Genomic DNA, 20,081 nt, shown 5'->3' with positions numbered 1-20,081 from the left:
GACTAGTTCCCTGAGCAGCCTGGAGTCTGCTTTCCCCATATCCAGGGCTGAAGTTTTGGTGGCAGTTTTCCTTCTGTCGCCATAAATTCTAAACTCAACCACTTCATGGTCACTATAACCAAGATGGCTGCCAATTGCCACGTCCCCCACAAGACCCTCTCTGTTCTCCAGCAACAGATCTAGAAGGGCACCTTTCCTAGTTGGCTCTCTTAGCACCTGCACCAAGAAGTTATCATCTAGGTGCTTTAGGAACCTCCTGGACTTGCTCATGTCGGCCGTGTGGTAATCCCAGTTGCTGTCTGGCAAGTTGAAGTCCCCCATAAGGACAAGGGGAGTTGATCTCGAGGCATCTCTTAGTTCCGCAAAGAATAATTCATCGGCGTTGTCGTCCTGGCCAGGTGGTCTGTAACAGACTCCCACAGCGGCATCCCCTTTATTTGTTCATCCCTTAGTCCTTACCCAGAGGCTCTCAACTTTGCCGTCGCCAGCTTGAAGTTCCACACAGTCCAGCGCCTGCTTCACGTACATCGCCACCCCCCCACCTCGCCTACCCTGCCTGTCCCTCCTGAAGAGCCTGTAGCCATCTATTGCGACACACCAGCCACAGGACTCATCCCACCAGGTTTCGCTTATGCCGATGATGTCGTAGCTGTGGGACTGGGCCAAGGCTTCTAGCTCATCCATTTTATTCCTCATACTGCATGCGTTTGTGTAGAAGCACTTCAAATGCGCCTCCCTACATGCAGCACCTTGTGGAGCTGACCGAAGGACCTCACTAGCACACAGTCCCTCTGATTCCAGCACGCCATCCCTTAGCTTGTCACCGGCGGGCCTGGTTTTACCCTTTCCCCTTTCGACTCTAGTTTAAAGCCCTATCTGTCAACCCCGCTAATTCCTGAGCAAAAATCCTTTTCCCGCTCTGAGAGAGGCACATCCCATCTGGTGCCAGCAGGCCCGGTGTCGCGTAGACCTTCCCATGATCAACAAACCCAAAGTTCTGCCGGTTGCACCAGTCCCGAAGCCACGTATTAATATGACGGGTCTGCTCATCAACATCGATCCCCCGTATCGGAAGGACAGAGGCAAACACAACCTGTGCCCCTGAACCTTTAACTGGTCGCCCCAAAGCCCTGAGGTCCCTCTGGGACTTCTCCTTGCTACTTCATCATTACCAGCCTGAAAAACCAGTAGCGGGTAGTAGTCAGTGGGCCATACCAGGCGCATGACTTTCCTAGCAATGTCTCTCACCCGAGCCCCAGGGAGGCAACAGACTTCCCTGTGGGTTGGGTCTGGATGGCATATTGGGCCCTCTGTCCCTTTCAGAAGGGACATGACGATAACCCTTCTTTCTTTCTTGACAGAAGATGTAGCGGTGCGGGGGTTTGGTTGCCTTGCCTTAGGCACCCTCTCCAACTGGGATGGGCTTTCGTCTACATCGTTATTTTCACTGTTATGTTCTAGAGCTTCATACCTGTTATATAAGGGTAGATAGGAAGGTGAGGTGGGCAGGGACAGGGCTCGCCTTCCACCCCGAACAGGAATCTGCTTCCGTTCCCCCCCCTTGGCCTAGGTCCAACATACCGTTATACTCTTATCCTTTGGTCTCATGCAAGAAACCCAGGCTGATAATACTAGGAGCAGAATGTCTTGTTAAATAAAGTTATTAATTGTTGGTAATACATACACCAACAGCATTTTATAATGAATGCATCAGTACAATTTTTTTAAATGTTAAATACAAAATGTCCAGTTGTTTGTGCTTTATTTTCTAGGTAAAAGACCTCATGAGTGTGGAATCTGTAAAAAAGCATTCAAACACAAACACCATTTGATTGAACACATGCGACTGCATTCTGGGGAAAAACCCTACCAATGTGACAAATGTGGAAAGCGTTTTTCACACTCGGGGTCTTACTCTCAACACATGAATCATCGCTACTCCTATTGCAAACGAGAGGCAGAAGAGCGTGATAGCACAGAGCAGGAAGAGACGGGACAGGAGGTCCTAAATATTGAGCATGTTGGTGCCAGGGCATCTCCGTCGCAGATCGACTCGGATGAGAGAGAGAGTTTAACCAGGGAAGAAGAGGAAGACAGTGAAAAAGAGGAAGAGGAGGAGGAAGAAAAAGAGGTAGAAGGACTTCAGGAAGAAAAAGAATGTAGAAAACTACAAGAAGTAGAGGATGAAGAAGAAGAAGGGAAAACTGAAGGTAACAAGAATGATGAAGTTGTAAATCAAGCAAGCAATGCAGAAACAGAAGTTATACAGAATAATGGGCAGGTGTCAGAAGAAAAAACAAATAAAGCTTAAATGATAGTTTTTTCTATAAGGAAAAAAAATTGGTAATGAAGTTCATTCTATATTATACATGCTTTTCATGGAAACGCAGTAGCCTGCATACTGTGATTTCTGTTCACTACTGTGTAAAAAAATATATATTTAAAAAAAGAAAAGAAAAAAAAAAAAGAAATCCAGGTGTGCCTGAACCTCAAACTTAGTAATTTTTCACACAGTTTTCAAAGTTAGGAACAAGTTTGTAACATGAAGCAGATTAGAAAAATACAGTGACTCTGGAAGCAAAGATTTACCAGGTTGTAGGAAACCTGATTTATTAGACAAGCATCTGGCATTGTTTGTTTTATCAGTATTAATTTTCATTCTTGAGTTGATTAATTTTTAAGCTGTACAATTGGGAGAGATTTTTATGATTTTTTTTTTTTTATGGCAAAACATTTCCTAAATCCGCTTCAGTATTTTATTACGTTTTTAAAATGTGAGAACTTCTGCACTACAGAATTCCCTTTTGCAGAAACCTATAATGCAGTTGCAAACAGTGCTTGGCTACCTTTGTAAATTCAACCTAGAAGGTAGCAGTTTATAACATTAGATGTTGTAGTAGAGCATATTATCATTTAAAGTGTATTGTTAGCCTTAAGAAAGCAGATGATAGAAGAACTGAAGTTTCTTACTCATGTGGTTAAAAATGTAGTTGAAAAGATTGTTGTTGAGTTCTGATTGCAGGGACTAACAGTGTTAATACTGGTAAGGACAGCAAAGTCGTCAAAATCCGTGTTTGTAATTGTGTTTTGAGTATGTAGTAACAATATGAAGGATATGATATGAAGCTTTGTATCTCCTTTGGCCTTATGCAAGACCTGTGTGCTGTAAGTGCCATTTATCAGTATTACGAAGGCTCTAACCAGCCTTTATCCAATGTGTGGCCTACAATAACTAGCATTTGTTGATTTGTATCAAACTTCTAATCTAATCATGGGGAAAAAACACTTAACCATCAGAGAAGTAAGAACACTGGTATATTTCATTATTTAATTATTTGGTGGTATTTTGGGTTAATACCTGACTTGCAGAATTTCTCTACAATAATTACAAGGGAAATTTTCTAATCTGCTTTATTGCTTTATTGGTTTACTTTAATTTCAGACACATACATGACATGTTATCTGGCTCATAAGTATTTTCAAATGTTAGTTATTATGGACCCCATTTATTAACAATGTTAGCTGATTTTTACCTATCAGTATTATTTTATTTCTTTTAGTTTATAGATCTGTGCAACATTTTGTACTGTATGTCTTCAAACCTGGCAGTATTAATACCCTTCTTACTGACATATGTACCTTTTTAGTTTTAGAAAACTTTTATATTTATGTGTCTTATTTTTATATTTCTTTATTTATTACACAGTGTAGTGTATAATACTGTAGTTTGTATTAATACAATAATATATTTTAGTATGAAAATTTGGAAAGTTGATAAGATTTAAAGTAGAGATGCAATCGGTTCTCTTGCATTGAGATTTGATTTAACAGTGTTATGTTAACATTTATACTTGCCTTGGACTGTAGAACAGATGAATTAAAATGGGAATGTATTAATTTTACAATTGCAATCAATTCATTTTACCTTTACCCAGTTTTTAATATAAAGCTCTTAAATTTTGAAATTCACTGTGTGACTAATAGCATGATGCTCTGCAGTTTTATTAAGAGATTAGCCTAACCATAAAACTCTCATTTCCTTAGTAAGCCAAATTAGAATAATCTTATAAACAGTGTTGGGAACAACGTTTAACATTTTTGTGCCAATTTGTTCCTGTATTCATGTATGTATGTTACGAATCTGAAACTTCATTTTTAAGTTCCTTGTTACATCCTGGTCATTTTCTAGTTTTTTACCAGACTCCCCATCTCACAATAAAATGCGTCAACAAGTCTGACTTACTGTCATTATTCTGGTAATTTAAAATAATTGTTTTAAATTATTTCTGCGACGTTACTCAGACATGATTCTTGTTTCAGTATAGATACTGGTTTCAACTGGATGTAAGGAGCGTATAAGTGAAAGAAATGTTTGACCGTGTACACGTAAAGGGATCGCTACATTAATTTGTTGATTCTTCAAATGTTAGTAGAACAACTAAGTTTTCAAAACAAATCACGTTTTTGTGATTTTTTCCTCCTTGATCTATATAATATACATTTTAAGGCTCTACTGAAGACTGCTTTTCAAGAATGTGAGTCTATGCCTGTTTTCTTGATTTAGCAATAAGCCAGTGAAAAAGTTGATGTATGTTTTGCTGTTGAGTTTTTAAAGATACGGCACCAACATTACAGATGTAGGTAACTTCAGTAATGTAAGTATGAATTGTAGTAATGAAGTATGAATTGAAGTAATGAAGTACATTACTTACTTCAGTAATGTAAGTATGAAGGTTTGAAAGTTGTATTACATATTCATTGTTGCAATATTTTGCAGTTTAAGCGAAGTTTAGAATGTTATTTAAACAAATTTCTGCTCTTTAATGATCCCTAAATAGGGATTTCAGTTGTTAATTTTTTTTTACACAAACATCATATATGTTAATTTATATTCACATATCTAAGCTTTGAACAATTTTCAATCTTGTTACCTCAATACTGATATATATAAAAGGTTTATCCAATATATTAAACGTGGGGTTTTTTTTTGTATTTTTCTGTACAGTATATGAAATATTGCACTTTCTCCTAACTCAGTAGTATATCATTGAGGTAAATGTAAGAAAGCTGTTTGGAAAACAATTGCCATTTGTATTGTATCAATAATGTTGCCTTGTAATTATTATTAAAACAGAAAATGATTGGGTAGTTCAGGATTTCTTGCAGGTGAAACTGGGTAGGCTGTAGGTAAAGAAATGTACCTTTTTTAACCTATATTAAGATGGAGATTTTCAGTTATTTCATAATTCAGCAACATCTTACTTGTCTGTAGCAATAAATCCGGTGAGACGTTTGTTGAAAGTGAGGTGGAAAGAATATTTGTGCTGCCCTTAGTGGTAGAACAAAGAATTTGAATAAATTCCAGGTTGCTCACGGAAGTGAAAGCTACGTGTGAAAGGCCAGTAACTTCGGTTTCAAGAACCTTAAATAAAGCAAGAGAAAACTGTGCTTGGACAGAGAACAAAGTCCAAGCAGTTTTGATTCAGGAAACGTCATCGCATTGGAGGAGAAAATTTATATTCATTACTTAGGCTGTGAACCCATTATTAACATTTTTATCTTCAGAATGGATTGGTGTATTGAATTTCACATCTGTTATGCTGAGAGATGCCTCTGATGTTTGTAACCTTGTAACTTCATTCATTATCCATTTGGAAAACAAAAACTGTGATGCATCTTCATTTAGCAGGGTAAACTCAGCGGGAACATAGAGGTGCGTAGGAGACCTGGATTTTATTCCTAGCTCTGTTGGTGAGATGCCTGCAGTGCAGATAGCTGGGTAAGGCAGAGGCAGCCAGGGAGTGGTGAAGGAGTCTGCCAAGGCACCAGAAGCAGTTTAGCTGCAGATATATTGACTTGTGTAATTTAATGGCAAATCAGTTTCAAGGAGAGTAAGTTTCACACACGAGAAAACATGAAAGCAAAAGCCTTTGTTTTCTGTCCTTTAAATATAAAGAGTGGAGAGGAGAAGTGAAATCTGAATCTTGTTTTAATAAAAATTCATTGTCCTAGGACCTCTTCTGTGGTCAGAAGACAAAAAGTACATCAGTTGCTCTGTGTGCCCAGATTGTTATCTGTGCCTGCTGCTTCATCGTACTCACCACGTGTGGCTCATCTCAGTTAACACAAGCAGGAGACAGAGGACAGTCGCCAGTCTGGGGAGACAAAAAAGGGGTCCTTTGGATGCAGTACAGGACATAGCGCTGACCTGAGACTGATGTTCTGGGTTTGGTTCTGCTGCTGACCCATTTAAATACTCCAGAATATAATTAGTTGCTATGATTCAGAAACACAGGTAGAGTTGCAAAATTGTTAAAATAGTATGTCTTCTATGTCTTCTAGTAACTTGAGAACAGGAAAATATTGTAGAATAACTATAGGAAGAAAGCTAGAGAAGTATTTATTAGGTTTCATGCCCTAGGATGGGGAATGCCCTGAGATCCTCAGAAAGCAGAAGAAAAAAATAAAAAGGCACTTAAGGCTACAGAGAAAAGTGGAAGGTATGTGCAAAAAAAGCAACTGCTTTCTTTTTTTTTTTTTTTAGTAGCATTCGAATGGCATGCCAGTGGTGGCATTCACTCAGACCCTCCACAGACACATCTCTGTCTGCTTGTGGGTTATCTGGAGTAGATTATCCATATGTGTAATTAGTAATATAGCAATGCTAAGCAATGTTTTATGTATGGGCTTGAAAGCTTTTTGAAAATGGCACTGAATTACAAAGAATCAGATGAATTAATGCATAGCAAAAAAATCAAGAAATGTTATTAGTTTATCTGATCTCAGAGCACCCATGTGCTTCGGAAGGTGGTTTAAATTTTAGTCTGAGACGAATGGACCATGGTGTCTGCCCACAATGCAACATAGTTATCCTAAAAAGCGGTATTCTTCAGACAGACTGAGTAAAAATGGCTTCAGCTGGCAACCAAGGGTTGTGCTCACACCCTCAGGTACGGTAATTCTAATGCAGTTTTCGGAGGTAATCCCACAGGTCTTGGCTGTGCAAACTGGGCTCGGTGCTGGTACTGGCACTGGCGAAGTATGCCGAGGACAGCGGTGGCCGCAGCACTGAGCAGCCACTTGAAAGCAAAGCCATTTACACGAGAGAAAACACAGCACCACTAACAGCGTGGGTTTGGCCACTGCAGACTGCTATATTAGGGGCTTTTAGCATCAAAGCAATAAAGATCAGGCATCCACACTCAAAACCGGCATAGAAGTCTGGAGTGTAGAAATGGCCATAGTGGAAATACTTCCTAAGCATACGGAAGACTATTAGAGGTTAAGATAATGATCTGAAGATGAGAAAAGTCCGTTTTGCTCATGGAGGCAGTAGTGAACATAGCGGATGGCTTTGGAGCAGTGAAGGAGGAGAAAGAAAAGCGCTTAATATGTGCTGATCTGAGCACTTCTTGGAAGTGTGTTCTTTCTAAGTTATTTACTAACAGTTTATGTCTGCACACAACTCTTTGGATGGAGGTTTTGTTGTGACTGTTTTGCAGTTCACACTCTGGTACTTATGTGACTTTTTTTTTTCTCTTTCCTTGACAGAATAGCTTGTTTGATTGTCACTATAAAAATCTCTGAATTTGATAAAGAAAATTCATTGTTAGCGTATCGATCTTCTGAGGCTGTATTTTGTCATTTATTCTTCGTGTTTTTCTTGGGCAATTGTTCTAATAATATTCACACTGTTTGATTTTCACAGAGCAAATGAATACAAAAAGGTTATGATGATCAAGTTGACTTTTAAATGTGAATAAATATTTACATCTTCTGTTTTATCCCTCTGCCCTTTCATGATGTCTGGTCACTAATCTACCACACAGTCTTCTTAATTGTGTTTATTACACCTCTCGTATATGTTGTATATGTGTTGTCTCTAGGGGATGCAATATATTACGATATATTTCATTGTTTCACCAAAAAGATCTGCTCTTCTTTTACACTGTGATTAGAAAATAAACTGATAGTTGGAATTATACAAGCAATGTGCTGATGTAAGGTGCACTTTGATGGCAAAGGTTTGCTCCTAATAGTGTGCTGAACGTGAACATGGAGTAGCGTTCATCCACAAGTAGGTGAAGTTCTCCAAGGCCATGCCCTACACTTGCAGATCTCCCAAGAAATCTTCAAAAATGATGAGGATAGTAGGACATAAAATAAATGTATTAAGAATGCCATTTTGGTCTTTCCTTTTCTGTTGAGTCTTAAATTCTGATTCTGATTTTAGATTTCAACCTTTCTGTAATGGGGACTGTCCTTGGTTTTTGCTCATCTTTGTGTAAACCAGGATTTGTGCTGTAATCACAAACTTTGCATCACGTGTTAATTCAGGAATTAAGGGAATAAATGAGTTAAAGCCTTAGAAAAATGAAATGCATCTACAGTGACTTTGTGTCATTTCTCATGAATTTCTGTTCCTCTTTTACCTGGGAAGTCTGCTCGCTTTTACCACACCGTGGGCCCTAGGACAGGACACAAGTCTGACGGCACTGCGGGTGGCTGTGTTCTGTTTCGGTCTCTTCAGGTTCTCTCTCTAGGCCAAGTCCTGCTGAAGGATATCACCAAAACCCATGAATCCAGTGAAGCTTCCCGCATGTAGCTGGTGAAGCACTTCCCTTAGTTTTAATTACATGTAAGTTATTGCAAAGATTTGAGTATTTTGATCATTCAGTTTGCAATAATGAAATGTGTTGGACCAAATTGTTGAAGAAATGTGTTCACCGGACAATCATGCAAAATTCTGAAAATTAAAATAGCTGCAAACAGCTTTATAAGTTCACGTCTCTATAGACAAAAATGGTACTTAGCTTTTTGTTTTATCCCTCTCAATCAAATCAGCACAAAACATTTACGTGGACAGCAGGCCTTGATTCCTTTTGCTGAGGCTGTGCTGTGCTGTCACTGTTCCCCTCCGCAGCAGGAGCTGAACAGCTGTCTCACTTGTACATGCTTCATTCTGAGTCCATGTGAGCAGTAAGCATCAGAGCGAGGGGGAGGAAGGTTTAACCTCTTCAATGGTTCGAGCTGGTCGTGCCGCCAGCAGCACGGCACCTTCCTGCTCGCTGCTGGCTGGGGAGTGCTTGGAGTGGTCACGGTTACAGCCTGACCAGGTCAAATGATCGCAGCTGTGGCTGCAGAGATAACAGGGGTTTCAATCAAGACAGCCTCACTAAGTTGACCTCGAATCAGCTTTCTTCCTCGTTTAGACAGCTCCAAAAATTCCTTTGGTAGGAGCCAGCAGCCATGCTTTGGGGGAGGTGCCAGCCTGCATCACCTGAGGCAGCAGAACAGCCACCTCAGTCTGTAAATCACGAAGTCTTGAAACTAGTGCGGCTCCTGTGCCCCAAAATATGGCGTTGTGTTTAGATTTATTTGTTTATTTATTTATTGGTCTTTTTATCAGGTTTCTTTGTATTGGCATTCTGGTCTCCAAGACGATCTAATGTGTCAAGTGCTCTTAAAATGTCCTGAAGCTTAGGGAGAAGCCCTCCATAAACCAAGGAACAAGGAATTCTAGCATTTGTTGCTGTGAAGAGTCTTATCACAATTTCCGTATCTTTTCCAACACTGGTTATGAGGCCAATTTTCCTGGCCTAGGGAAAAACAGCTTATAAATTAATTGATGAATGATAGTATAGCTTGCACAATGTTACTCAGGCGTGGTTGGGAACTGAACTGGGTATCTAACATGACCAAGACATCTGCTTTCTACTTTGGCATGCAGGTTTTTTTTTCTGTAGGAATATGGCGTGGATCATTTCTGTGATTTTCAGTGGCATAGTGGAGCTCACCCTTTAGCAGCTATACCACTTGACAAGCTTATCCTGTTACACTGCAGCCAAGAATCCTATTCTTCAGCTCAGGCAGCAGAGACACTGCGTCTGCACGCAGTAAGGGTGTGATTCAGGGCCATCAGGTGCCAAAAAAGTGCTGGTGGAACATTTGGCTAGATGGTCGGTTGACACTAGCAATTTATTTCCAGAGTTGTTTTCAGAAAACATCGATCTTTGTCCTCTCTTGCTCCCTGCATGGGCTAATGTGGGGATTGCTGCTAGAAGCAAAGTGGCAAGCGTGCTGTCAGTCTGGAGGCGAGTTCAAGTTCTACCAGTGGCTCTAAGGGAGGGAAAAGAATAATAGCATTGCTGATTTTCTACATGCTCCTGCTGGCCCCAAATACCTTCTTGTTCCTCGTGTTTTTTTCATGAAGATGACGTGTCAGGGACGCGTTGTCTGGGTCCTGATCGCTCCCCAGCAGGGCGTCCAGCTGCGGCCCCCAGGTGAGGAGAGCAATAGGAAAAAAACAACTACGTATGAATAATGATTGCTGATGTAATTAAAACCATTGTAGGATCTGCATTTTCACAGAGTCATGGATTGCTTTAGGTTGGAAGGGACCTCTGGAAATCACCCGGTCCAACCCCCTGCTCAACCTCCCTTTTCTCCTTCGCACTTAGAATATTCTGCTGTTTTTATTGATAAAGAAAACAAAACTTAATTCCTGCTTTGAAGTACTGTATTAGAGCATTTCATCTAGTTCCTATCTGTAGCCCTGCCATCTCTGCTTAAGAACAGCAGTGCGGCTTTGCTCTCCTATTTACTTCAGTGAAATCTGAATCTGTTCAGCTCACTGTATCTGAAACTAATTGAAAATAGCTGGAGAGTCCGATGCCAAAAAAAGTGCTATATATTTCATGACCAGAACCATGTATAGGTCAAAGATCATTTATGTTTCTGATTTTTAAGCAGTATATTGAAAAGCACTGTCCAAGCCCGTCCTCTGCTCCGCCTGCTACCAATGTTTCTATCCAGCTGCCTCCCTGTTTTGTCCTGTAGGCCCAGTCCACCCAGCCATGTGGGCCCTTTGTCACTGCTGTAGATAAATAAGATTATACACGTGGAGCAGCTATGCTCCAATAGATATCTCTACTACTGGAAAAGAAACCACTTGACACCTCCAGAACAGGAGGCAGCCTGACTTTATTGTCACAGCAGAAGTGGCTTATGCACTCAACCAGAACATTGCAGCTAATTCACCGTAGCCTGATCGTACGCTTCCTCCTAAACACAAATTTTAATCTGTGGGATTTCTTATGGCTCATACCTTTATATTTCACAAGTAAATTTATTTATTTATTTGTTTGTTTGTAATTCAACTAAATGTACTGTCTTCTGTAGCTTCTGAAGTGCATTTTGTTCACCTTTCCAGCTTGGTCTGTTCAGGCACGTGGTATCATCTGTGGCAGAGCTCCTGCGTGCATGCAGGTGCCCAGCTCCTTTTGCAGAAAGCAGAGCCTGTGCTGCCCCAGAAGGTGCACACTCCTGGCGGTGTCCTGCAGCCACTGGAGATGCTCTGCTGAATGACCAGCAGTGGCAAGGGGTGAAAGAATGCTACTGTCCAACCTCTTGGGTGTTCTGGATTTGGAATGACGATGTATTTGTTAATCTAAAAAAATAATTAAAAAAAATGGCAGCTATAAATTAAGAATCCTTGAAAAATACCATTACCTTGCTATCAATATTTTGTAATCTTCTACCTTGGTTTTGGCCTGTTTCTCATAAGCAAATGGGATTTGTGAGCCTGTGCTGTGTGTCCCCTTCTCTTGTCTTACAATACATTCTGTCATGATGACTACTACTACAGGCCAAATTTGACAGAAAAGATTACATGTCGAATAAATATGTGAAGTCCTGGCGTGTGACATACGTGACTTGTGAAAACTGGCCACCTAGGGCAGAGGACCAAACTAATGCCCTTGCTAGGCAAAGGCAAGTGTTATTCAGTACTTTCTATCATAAGTGCAGTTCAAGCACATGCCCCTGCTTGTCTGGTGAGGAAATGTGGGGAAGGTGATTGATAGATGGTTCTGTTAGTTCTGTATCTCTCTTGTTAACGCTGGTATTTGTGAGGACAGAAGAGAAGAGAAAAAAATAAAAAGAGCAAATATAAATTTGTAATTAGTAGTTGACTGATGCATCCCCTTTGAAAAGGAGACTTGAAATATGGTCCTAACAACTGCGTCTGGCCACTAATCACCGGGGACATTGCCAGCAGGACTGATGCCCTTGTCTTGATCACAGGCTAAGAATCACATGTATTTGTTCACTCTCCAGCCAAACAAATATGAAATTCTGTCATGCAAAGTAGAAATAACCCAATAATAGCGTCTTTGTCATCCAAGAGGGCCAGAACAGAGCACACTGCCTTTGAACCTTCTTGTGTAGATGGAAAATCTGAGTTCAAGTTTCATATATCCCTCGTGAGTGCTGTAACATGGACATAATCATGGATAATCCTGTTATTCCCACACTAGTGTGCAGCTCAGTCCAAACAGTTTAAGTGGGTTTGAGCCTGTTTCACCACGCTCCCCAAGTGATGCAGGTGAAGGAAGACATGGTCTGTGGGCTCTGATGGATTAGCCAGCATGTTGATGCTGGGGGACTTCTGTGAATGCCCAGAAGCAGATGTTTAAGCCTCCTGTGGACTGTATTTCCAAACACTGAACCTGCAGTATAACAACCACTTACTTACAGTCAGTATTTACAAGCGCTGCTGCTGGAAGGGAGAGTCTGGCCCCTCTCTTCCCATGGTCTCTCCCACTGCACTCTGACCTCTCCCTGGCTCATACAGCCCCAGCAGGACTGAACCAGGTAACAAGTAACCAGTCATTTTTTTCCCGTGTTATTTTTCAGCTGGATCGTTCACTGCGTAACACAAAGGCTTTTGCCAGTGCAAAGGAAAGGCAGCTCAGGCAGTGCGGTTGCTCCCTTGACAGTGGAGTAAAGCAGCCACTGAGCTTGTGCTGAGCTAGAGCCTGAGCTGCTCAGGGCATCACTGCCTCCAGAGGAAGGCAGCACCTGCGGAGTGCTTCCGAGGGCTGCAATTTCATATATAGCTGCTGAAAGTAAGAACCAGTTCAGATTGAGCAGCTTGGTCTTGTTAGATCTAGCTGAAATGTTTTGTAAAGCTGTTTCACACTTACTGGTAAGATTCGTCAGCTTCTAACTGCCTTTGATTTTGCCCTCCTGAAATGCTCTCCACTTTAATTTAAAGCTAGTTTGCCAAAGAGCAGCAACCTGTACAGAGTTTGTTTGGCCAAAACCCATGCTCCAATAACAGAGCTGGGAAAAAAAAAAAAAAGGAAAGTCTCATTTCAGTCCGTAGCAGTAACAGTTCACAGTTAAAACCCAAGCTACCAAGTTTTCTGTGCTGTGAGTTCCTCACCAACATTTGTTACTCTGACGCTCAGTGTAACCACTGTCATATAAACAAACTTCTTTGTTCCCCGTATATGTGGCTGCACAGATTTTTATCTATTGCTAAAAGCTTCTTCATTTATTTTGTAATCCAAGCAGCTCATTTTGGTTTGGAGCTAAGAGCTCCCTCCTATGTTGGTTAACTTAGAATAGTGCTTTCCCCACTCTCCCTCTTCAATGCTCTGCACGCTGCTGCTTTTGGTAAGAATAATAAGCAAGAGGTGCCGAATTACAGACATGGTGTTCTTCTGGGTTTGCTTCACCCATTGCAGGGTTTCTGTATGCGCTGGTGGAGTATGAGTGAAGCCAAGAGCAATGATGTTTAAGGTTATACCAATGGACAGATATATATATATATGTGTTACAAAGGCAAGCGAGAACATAGAGAGTAGTCTGCTGGCAGCACAGCGCTTTCTGTCAGAGCTCCGTCCAAATGCACAGGGCTGCTTTAGTCCAGGCTGCTGAGATATTGTCAGAGCTAGAAAATGTCCTTTGCCCTATTGCGTCATCTCTTTTTTACTTTCAAGCTGTTACAAGAGCAGAGGCCACAATTAGCTCTATTAGTCATTTAGCATATTCAAAATCAGAATAGGTTGGTTTTCCCTTGCTTACAAATGAGCCACTGGCAGCAGGATGTCATCGTGCTGAGGTGACGGCTAGACATAATGCAGGATTTGAGGGCCTGACCCTGGAATAAAGTCCAGGGATCTCTGATGGGGAGCTACACAGTGCAAATGGGCAACTGGGTGCACCAAAAAGTGATGCCAATCAGCCAGCACCGCCTTGGCTCAGGGATTCACTTGGACCCCTCTGCCTATGCACAACCCAAAACACAGCTTTCTCCCTGCGAAGCTGTGTTTTATTCCCCAGACCTGCAGACCCCACTGCTGCCCGCATCCAAAAGGCAGTTATTCATGTCAGGACACATTTAAAGCATCCACCACCTCATGTGGTGAAAAATGAAAACCCAGTAGACACAGGCTGCTTCAGAGCAGGGCTGGAGTGCTCCCTTTCCTTTCATTGAAAAAGTTTTTCTCTTTAGGCAGTAATTTAGGACTTGGGATATAAGAGAGGATGGGGAAAGGAGAAGCAAACAGTGCACCAGAAGGAGCCTGCCTCTGATCCCATGGGCAGAGAAGTCCCTTGGTGGAGAACGTGCCCCTGTGCTGATCGTTGTGTCCTGAGGACTGGTCTATGGGCATTCAGACACCATAAAGGGACAGGAGACAACAAGCACCTGAGCACAGCACAGCGTCCTTGTTGAGTGCCTCACTACCGAGGGACAGGTTCCTCCTTCATCCAAGCTTTAGAAGAAAATGCTGGCTGCACCAGTGTTTCACAAGAGGCAGAAATTATCAGTGTGTGTGTGATAGGCTCTAGTCAGGCTTAGACCTAGCCTCTGCCGTCTACGTCCTGTCAGTGACTACATTAACTGTAGAGAAGAGGATGGCCCAACCATGTTTTCAGACCTGCCCCCACATAAGCCAGTTTATAGCTCTCTGCCGGTCTGCAACACTTCAAAACCCCCCAAGATCAGCATCTTTCCCTCTGTCTGAGCGTGAGCTGTGCAGCAGGTGGTGGGGCCTCACGGCCTGGCAGCGAGCAGCTGGCCTGCCCCGGCCGAGGCCAAGGGAGGCGGGCGGCCATCTGTGCGCGCTTGGGGCCCGCCGGGCCAGGCCCCGCTGTCTCCTCAGCAGCGGGGGAGGATGCAGGGTGGCCAGGGACAGCACACCTCTCCTGTCCTTCGCTGGGTTTTCCACATGCAGGAGGAATGTCCTGCCTGGAGGAGGCTTGGCTGTGTGCTTCTCCCTCTTGCCCAGGGGAGGAGGCCAGCCTAATCGTCAGCCATGCCATGGCTCACCTCACAGGAGCTGGGCAGGGGAGAAGAATCGTAAAGCTGGCCCGTTAACCAAGCTGTCCCCAAGAAATGTTGCTGGAGTCTGCCTTATTACTTGGGAAAACAAAATAAACCCAATGCATTGCACAAAGGAAACCACCGTATCTCCATTTCAGCTGGATTCCAGACAAAAGCCAAATACCAGAGAGGGCAGTAAGGGTGCTTTCAGATGAGATCTGAAGCTTTCGGGTGGGCAGCCCTAAGAATTTATCTCTCTCTAACTACAGTTTTCTCATCATTTAACCTAACCATTCATTCTCTCTCTTGCAGTTTTCCTCTGACAAATTTTAATTTAATACCTTTATATACTACCTGGATCTATAGTATGCGGTCCTACTGAAACAAACAAACCAACAAAAAGTCATATTTTGTGAATAGAGAGTCCAAGCAAGGCTTCCTGCCTTACTTTGTTCCTTTCTGTCAAAGCCAGGTGGCACAACTGCCTTCAGGGAGAGCACAGTGGCTGTCTTCTACCCAAGTGCAGGAATAACATTGGGGAGGCAGAAATCCTGGACCACAGATACTACATTCAGGGGTGAAAAAATTGAAACATCTTACAGCAGGAAAAATCTGTCTCTGATCTGGTTTCCTTGTCTACAGAGGAAGGATAAATATAAATCACTATCCTTGGGCATGCTGTGGGATTGAATTTCAGTACTGCCTAGCCGGTGAGGTGTAGCAGCTCGAGGAGAGCAGAGCTCTTGCGGTGCGGATGGGGCAGGAGCATCGCCTGCACTACACCCTACTACTGCACTACTACCTGGTACTCAGCTGCCAGATGCCCTGTGCAATATGGGCTGTCCTCTTCTTACAGCTCAGATCGCTGGCCTCATCTGAAGGGAACACAGGGCATGGCTTCCCTGCAGCACATTATATCCCACATGCAAGGCAACTCTTCTGCATGGATACAGCAAGCACAGGGTATCGGACCTGAAGAGCTGGCACAAACCCAGATGTACATCTCTGGGCCAGGTAAACATTAACACCCTGATAATCTTGTGTGACTCTCCTGAAGTAAAATCTTTTTCGAGATGTTTACCTTTTTTGCAAATGCTATGTTTTCCATGTGAGGACTTGCCTCTGTATTAGTTTTTCAATTTTTCAAAGGAAGGGAGAGAAGAAAACTGTGTTGCCCTTTGAGGAGATAGGTGAGGAAGTTGGTAGTGGATTATCTTCATACTTGACAAAAGAAAAATCATCACTTTTGTTCCAAAGGCAGCAGCTACCATGTCTCCTTCCTTTTCTACCAAAGTGAGCAGCAAGTTGGCTGAGGTGACTTCTCTCTGGTCTCTTGGGACAGTACTAAGGTAGAGACTATGTGGATGGAAAAGGACCACTGTAAACCCTGTTAAAAATGTACAAGTAGGGGAAGGTCAACAAGGAGAGAGAGATGGGCATTTGCAGGCCCACCACCGTGGCTCCTTGAGGTTTGGGGCATCCGGGTGCTTCAGTTTTCTCCCACAGTGGCCACCCATGCTGGTCCCCCATGGACTTGCTCATGCAGAAATTTGGGGCTGACCATATGTAAGGCAGAAATAGTATGTTCTGCCATTTTATTCACCAAAATATACAAGTTTTATTCCTGTTTATTAATGCAATTAGCTAAACATTAATTTGCAAAAGTAAAAAGCTTACTTCAATTTCAAATGTTATGAGACAAAACGTGAATAATGACTTTAACATGTACTTCATGTGCTTATATGCACGTGGATTGCAGCCCTGGAAGGTGTTTGTTCTTCATAACCAACCTTCTGTGAGAAATAATGAGCTAAGGAGAAACATTAAAGCCAGATAAAATTGGAGGCAGTCACACTTCAGCATTATTTAAGCTTGTTGTGCAACACATCACAGCAATACCACTAGTCACAAAGCAGCAGTTTTTCACCTTCATTTCACAGAAGAAAATCTCTCCTGGAATCAACCTGGTATTTCTCTCTCTTTTTTTTCCTTCCAGTGTTTCCCAGTGAGTCACTGCTGGACAACTTGTTCTAGAGGCAGGAAACTGCATTTAAAAGTGATGGAGCACACTTGCCATCGCCTCGGTGAAGGAGCGTCACGCTCTTTGTGCAGCTGTTTCCTTAACTGATTCATGAAGAAAAATTCTCCCTCCTTGTAGCCTTTTACTTCTCAGCTCCGATAGTTGCAGTTCCACCCCCTGAATACCTTTGCCACTGGCAATAGCTGCTTGCTAGAAGAGCTGCCACTAAAACCTCTGCACATTGGCACAGGATTATCCTGGTGGCCTGCAGTAACACTCTGGTGCTGGACACCACCCCTCGCCTCCAGCACTGGGTGTTGTCGTGTTCATCGAGCTGTGTTTCCTTACTCTGTTTCCAGGATGGACCCAAAATACAGAAATAACGAGCATATTTTAGTGTGATAACTACAGAGACCCAAATGAGAAGAATCTTGCCCAAAATCTTGCACAAGAAATGGAGACAAAGGGTAGCTGAGAATCTGGAAGTTGCCCACATTGCCTTGTAGATCGCTGCCAGCAGTCTACATCTGTGCACCATATGAGTAAGTGAGAAAGTGTCTTTGAGAAGGGTGTAATGTTGGTCCTGTGTCAATAATGGATCTAGTCCAAGGTACCGAAGCATCTGCTATATATTTCAGTATTTTATTTCTTACACTTGTAAGGATATTCAAGTAGGTGAGCATCTACACCTAAAAGACTGCATTTGAAAGAGAAGCTCAGATGTGGTCACCACCAGCCAAAATACTTGCTATTCTAGGAGGTACTTTGGACTCTCCTTCAGGTAACATGTCAGCATTAGAATCGAATGATCACCACATGTAGGTCTATAAAGCTCCTAAATTAGCTGTGCAGAGAGCAGCTCTGCAACAGTTATTGCTGGATGGTTAAGTGCCAGTGCAGGTGAATTAAATTATTATTGGCTCCAAGTGTGACTCCCATATGCTGTTAATTCATTACCTGCATCTGAGTTGCCAGCAGAGTGGTGCAAAGCCCTTTCTCATCTCAGGGAGTATCACCAAAAATATGGTGGTTCCACAGTTCCTCAGCTCCTCAGCAGAGAGACCCACAGAACATCTTGGATGTGGGATAAATGCACGTGAGGAGTGGGGCTTGGAAAGCAACAGCTGTCCTATACACTCACCCCAAACACAAGCAGAAAATGCACTTTTACTTTATGTGACATGGAAGGGAGTGAATCTCAGCCAGTTTTTCCTTCCTCTTCTTCTCTACAGACTCCTATTGACCCAAGGAGGGGAGTTTTCTTTTCTTACTTTTACAACATGATCTGCTATGCCTTGGGAGGGGCGAGATGCTCCTTTGTGCTGGGGTGTCCCGCCAGCAGCACCAGCGGAAGGCAGTTACGATGCTGGCGAAGCTCCCTGCGTCCCCAAAGAGTTAACAAATTCCATCCTCCTATTGTTGCTCAGCTGGGCTTTCCCCAGGACTCACGGTGTGGGGCAGGACTCTCCACACTCTGTAAAGGGTTCGCTTCCTGGTAACAGAGCCATCTATTAGCTCTTGTAGCTGTTGTTCTTGAACTGAAAGCTCTATGCTCTAAAGCCCAGCAGGAAGAGATAATTAGCACTAAATTGTGTATTCTGGGCAAAATCCATCCACTTCTGCCAAGACTACACAAGGCCTAAAATACAGTGGAAATATGTGTGGGGTGGATGCTTTTTGCATAAATGTGGAAGGAAGTGTGCATGATTGCATTCTTGGTCAGTGTGACCCAGAAACAGGATCTGGGGTCAATGCGATTCTGTGCCAGCTCCATGCTCTGAGTAAGCAGAAGGTTTGGGAGTCCTGCATCTAGCGAGGGAAGGGCAGGAAGTATATGTGGATGCAGTAACGTGCCAGGGCAATAGCCCCTATCGTAGCCTTTGTCCTGTTGCCTTCCTTGGCTTCCGCACGTGCACCCCGCAGCCAGCCCTGCTGTGCACTGTGTTGCACTTGGGCTTTGCACAAGCTGTGTTTGTGGATGCTCCGGGATTTCTTTTGGGAGCCTGTGTTGCAGCACGGACAGGAACTCCCCCCCTGGCCCAGCAGTGCTGCTGCAGCGTGGTGTAATGCTTTATCCATGCACTAGGTACTCCTCTTATAAGTGATTTAATAAACACACTGCTGTTCCAGTACTTCTTTCCCTGCTTAGGCAGCAGGCTCCATACAGGCGCTTGAGTGCAGGCTGGTTGCCCTTTTCCCCTAGGAAGTGCCACTGGAGTCATGCAGGGCCAGAAACATGTGGGTCTTCTGTAGGTCCTACCTATGTCCTACCTGCCAGCCCCAGTAGGTGCACCGCTGCAGATGTCCTTGCTGGAAATACCTCAAGCCCTGTGTGTCCAGTTTGGGTTTCCTAGAGCAGGAAGTCATTAGCCAGAGTGATGCTGCGCAGTAAGAACCACAGCGTCCCAGAGCTTGTCTCAGCTTAACCACAGCAAACTGTGCAATCTCTTAGACAGGCGATGTATTTAAAAGCAGTTGGTTATGATAAATGTCTGCTGCAAAACCTGATCCTGGGGGGAATCTCGAGGCACTTTGATCTGCGGAAGATCTGGTTCCTCTAAGGCCGTATTAAAGGTCTGCAAATGCTCCAACAGGTGGTGTAAGTTTGCACTGCAAAAGCTGGCCTGGTGTGCCCAGCCCATCAGACGAATGCTGAGAGTGGAAGACATCACACTTCACATTGCCAGTTTAAAATGGGCAGAAAGAAGTCAGGTTTCTGCCCAACTGTAGATGTCGTTAGGTTTTCCACATCTTCCCATTTCCATACCGAAGACATCCACTCCATCAGCCTTTTGTCTCAGGCTGCATCTTCAAAACTTTTGTCTTCAACGTGAGTTCTTTTGGGCCTTGTCCAAAAGAATTTTCGTTAAAGCCTGGTGCTGAGAACTGGACACCAGACTCCAGCTGAGGCTGCACTGGCGCCAAGTAGAGCACAGTAATTTTTTC

General features: G+C 43.2%; 1 protein-coding gene across 4 annotated transcripts in view; it reads left to right on the top strand.

The window, feature by feature from the left end:
- ZEB1 (zinc finger E-box binding homeobox 1) overlaps window positions 1–4,235 on the top strand; it is a 128,891-nt gene extending 124,656 nt beyond the window's left edge. For all 4 annotated transcript variants that reach the window (XM_080581728.1, XM_080581726.1, XM_080581727.1 and 1 more), the window contains one exon: window positions 1,773–4,235. In XM_080581728.1, the coding sequence (XP_080437854.1) occupies window positions 1,773–2,311 (539 nt within the window). In that variant the 3' untranslated portion in view covers window positions 2,312–4,235. The remainder of the gene's footprint in view (window positions 1–1,772) is intronic.
- Window positions 4,236–20,081: the final 15,846 nt, after the last annotated feature.

Source organism: Anser brachyrhynchus (assembly GCF_964034855.1).
Source record: "Anser brachyrhynchus genome assembly, chromosome: 2".
Taxonomy (NCBI): domain Eukaryota; kingdom Metazoa; phylum Chordata; class Aves; order Anseriformes; family Anatidae; genus Anser; species Anser brachyrhynchus.
Note: the sequence above shows the minus strand (reverse complement) of the source record. Positions and strands in the feature narration are given on the sequence as shown.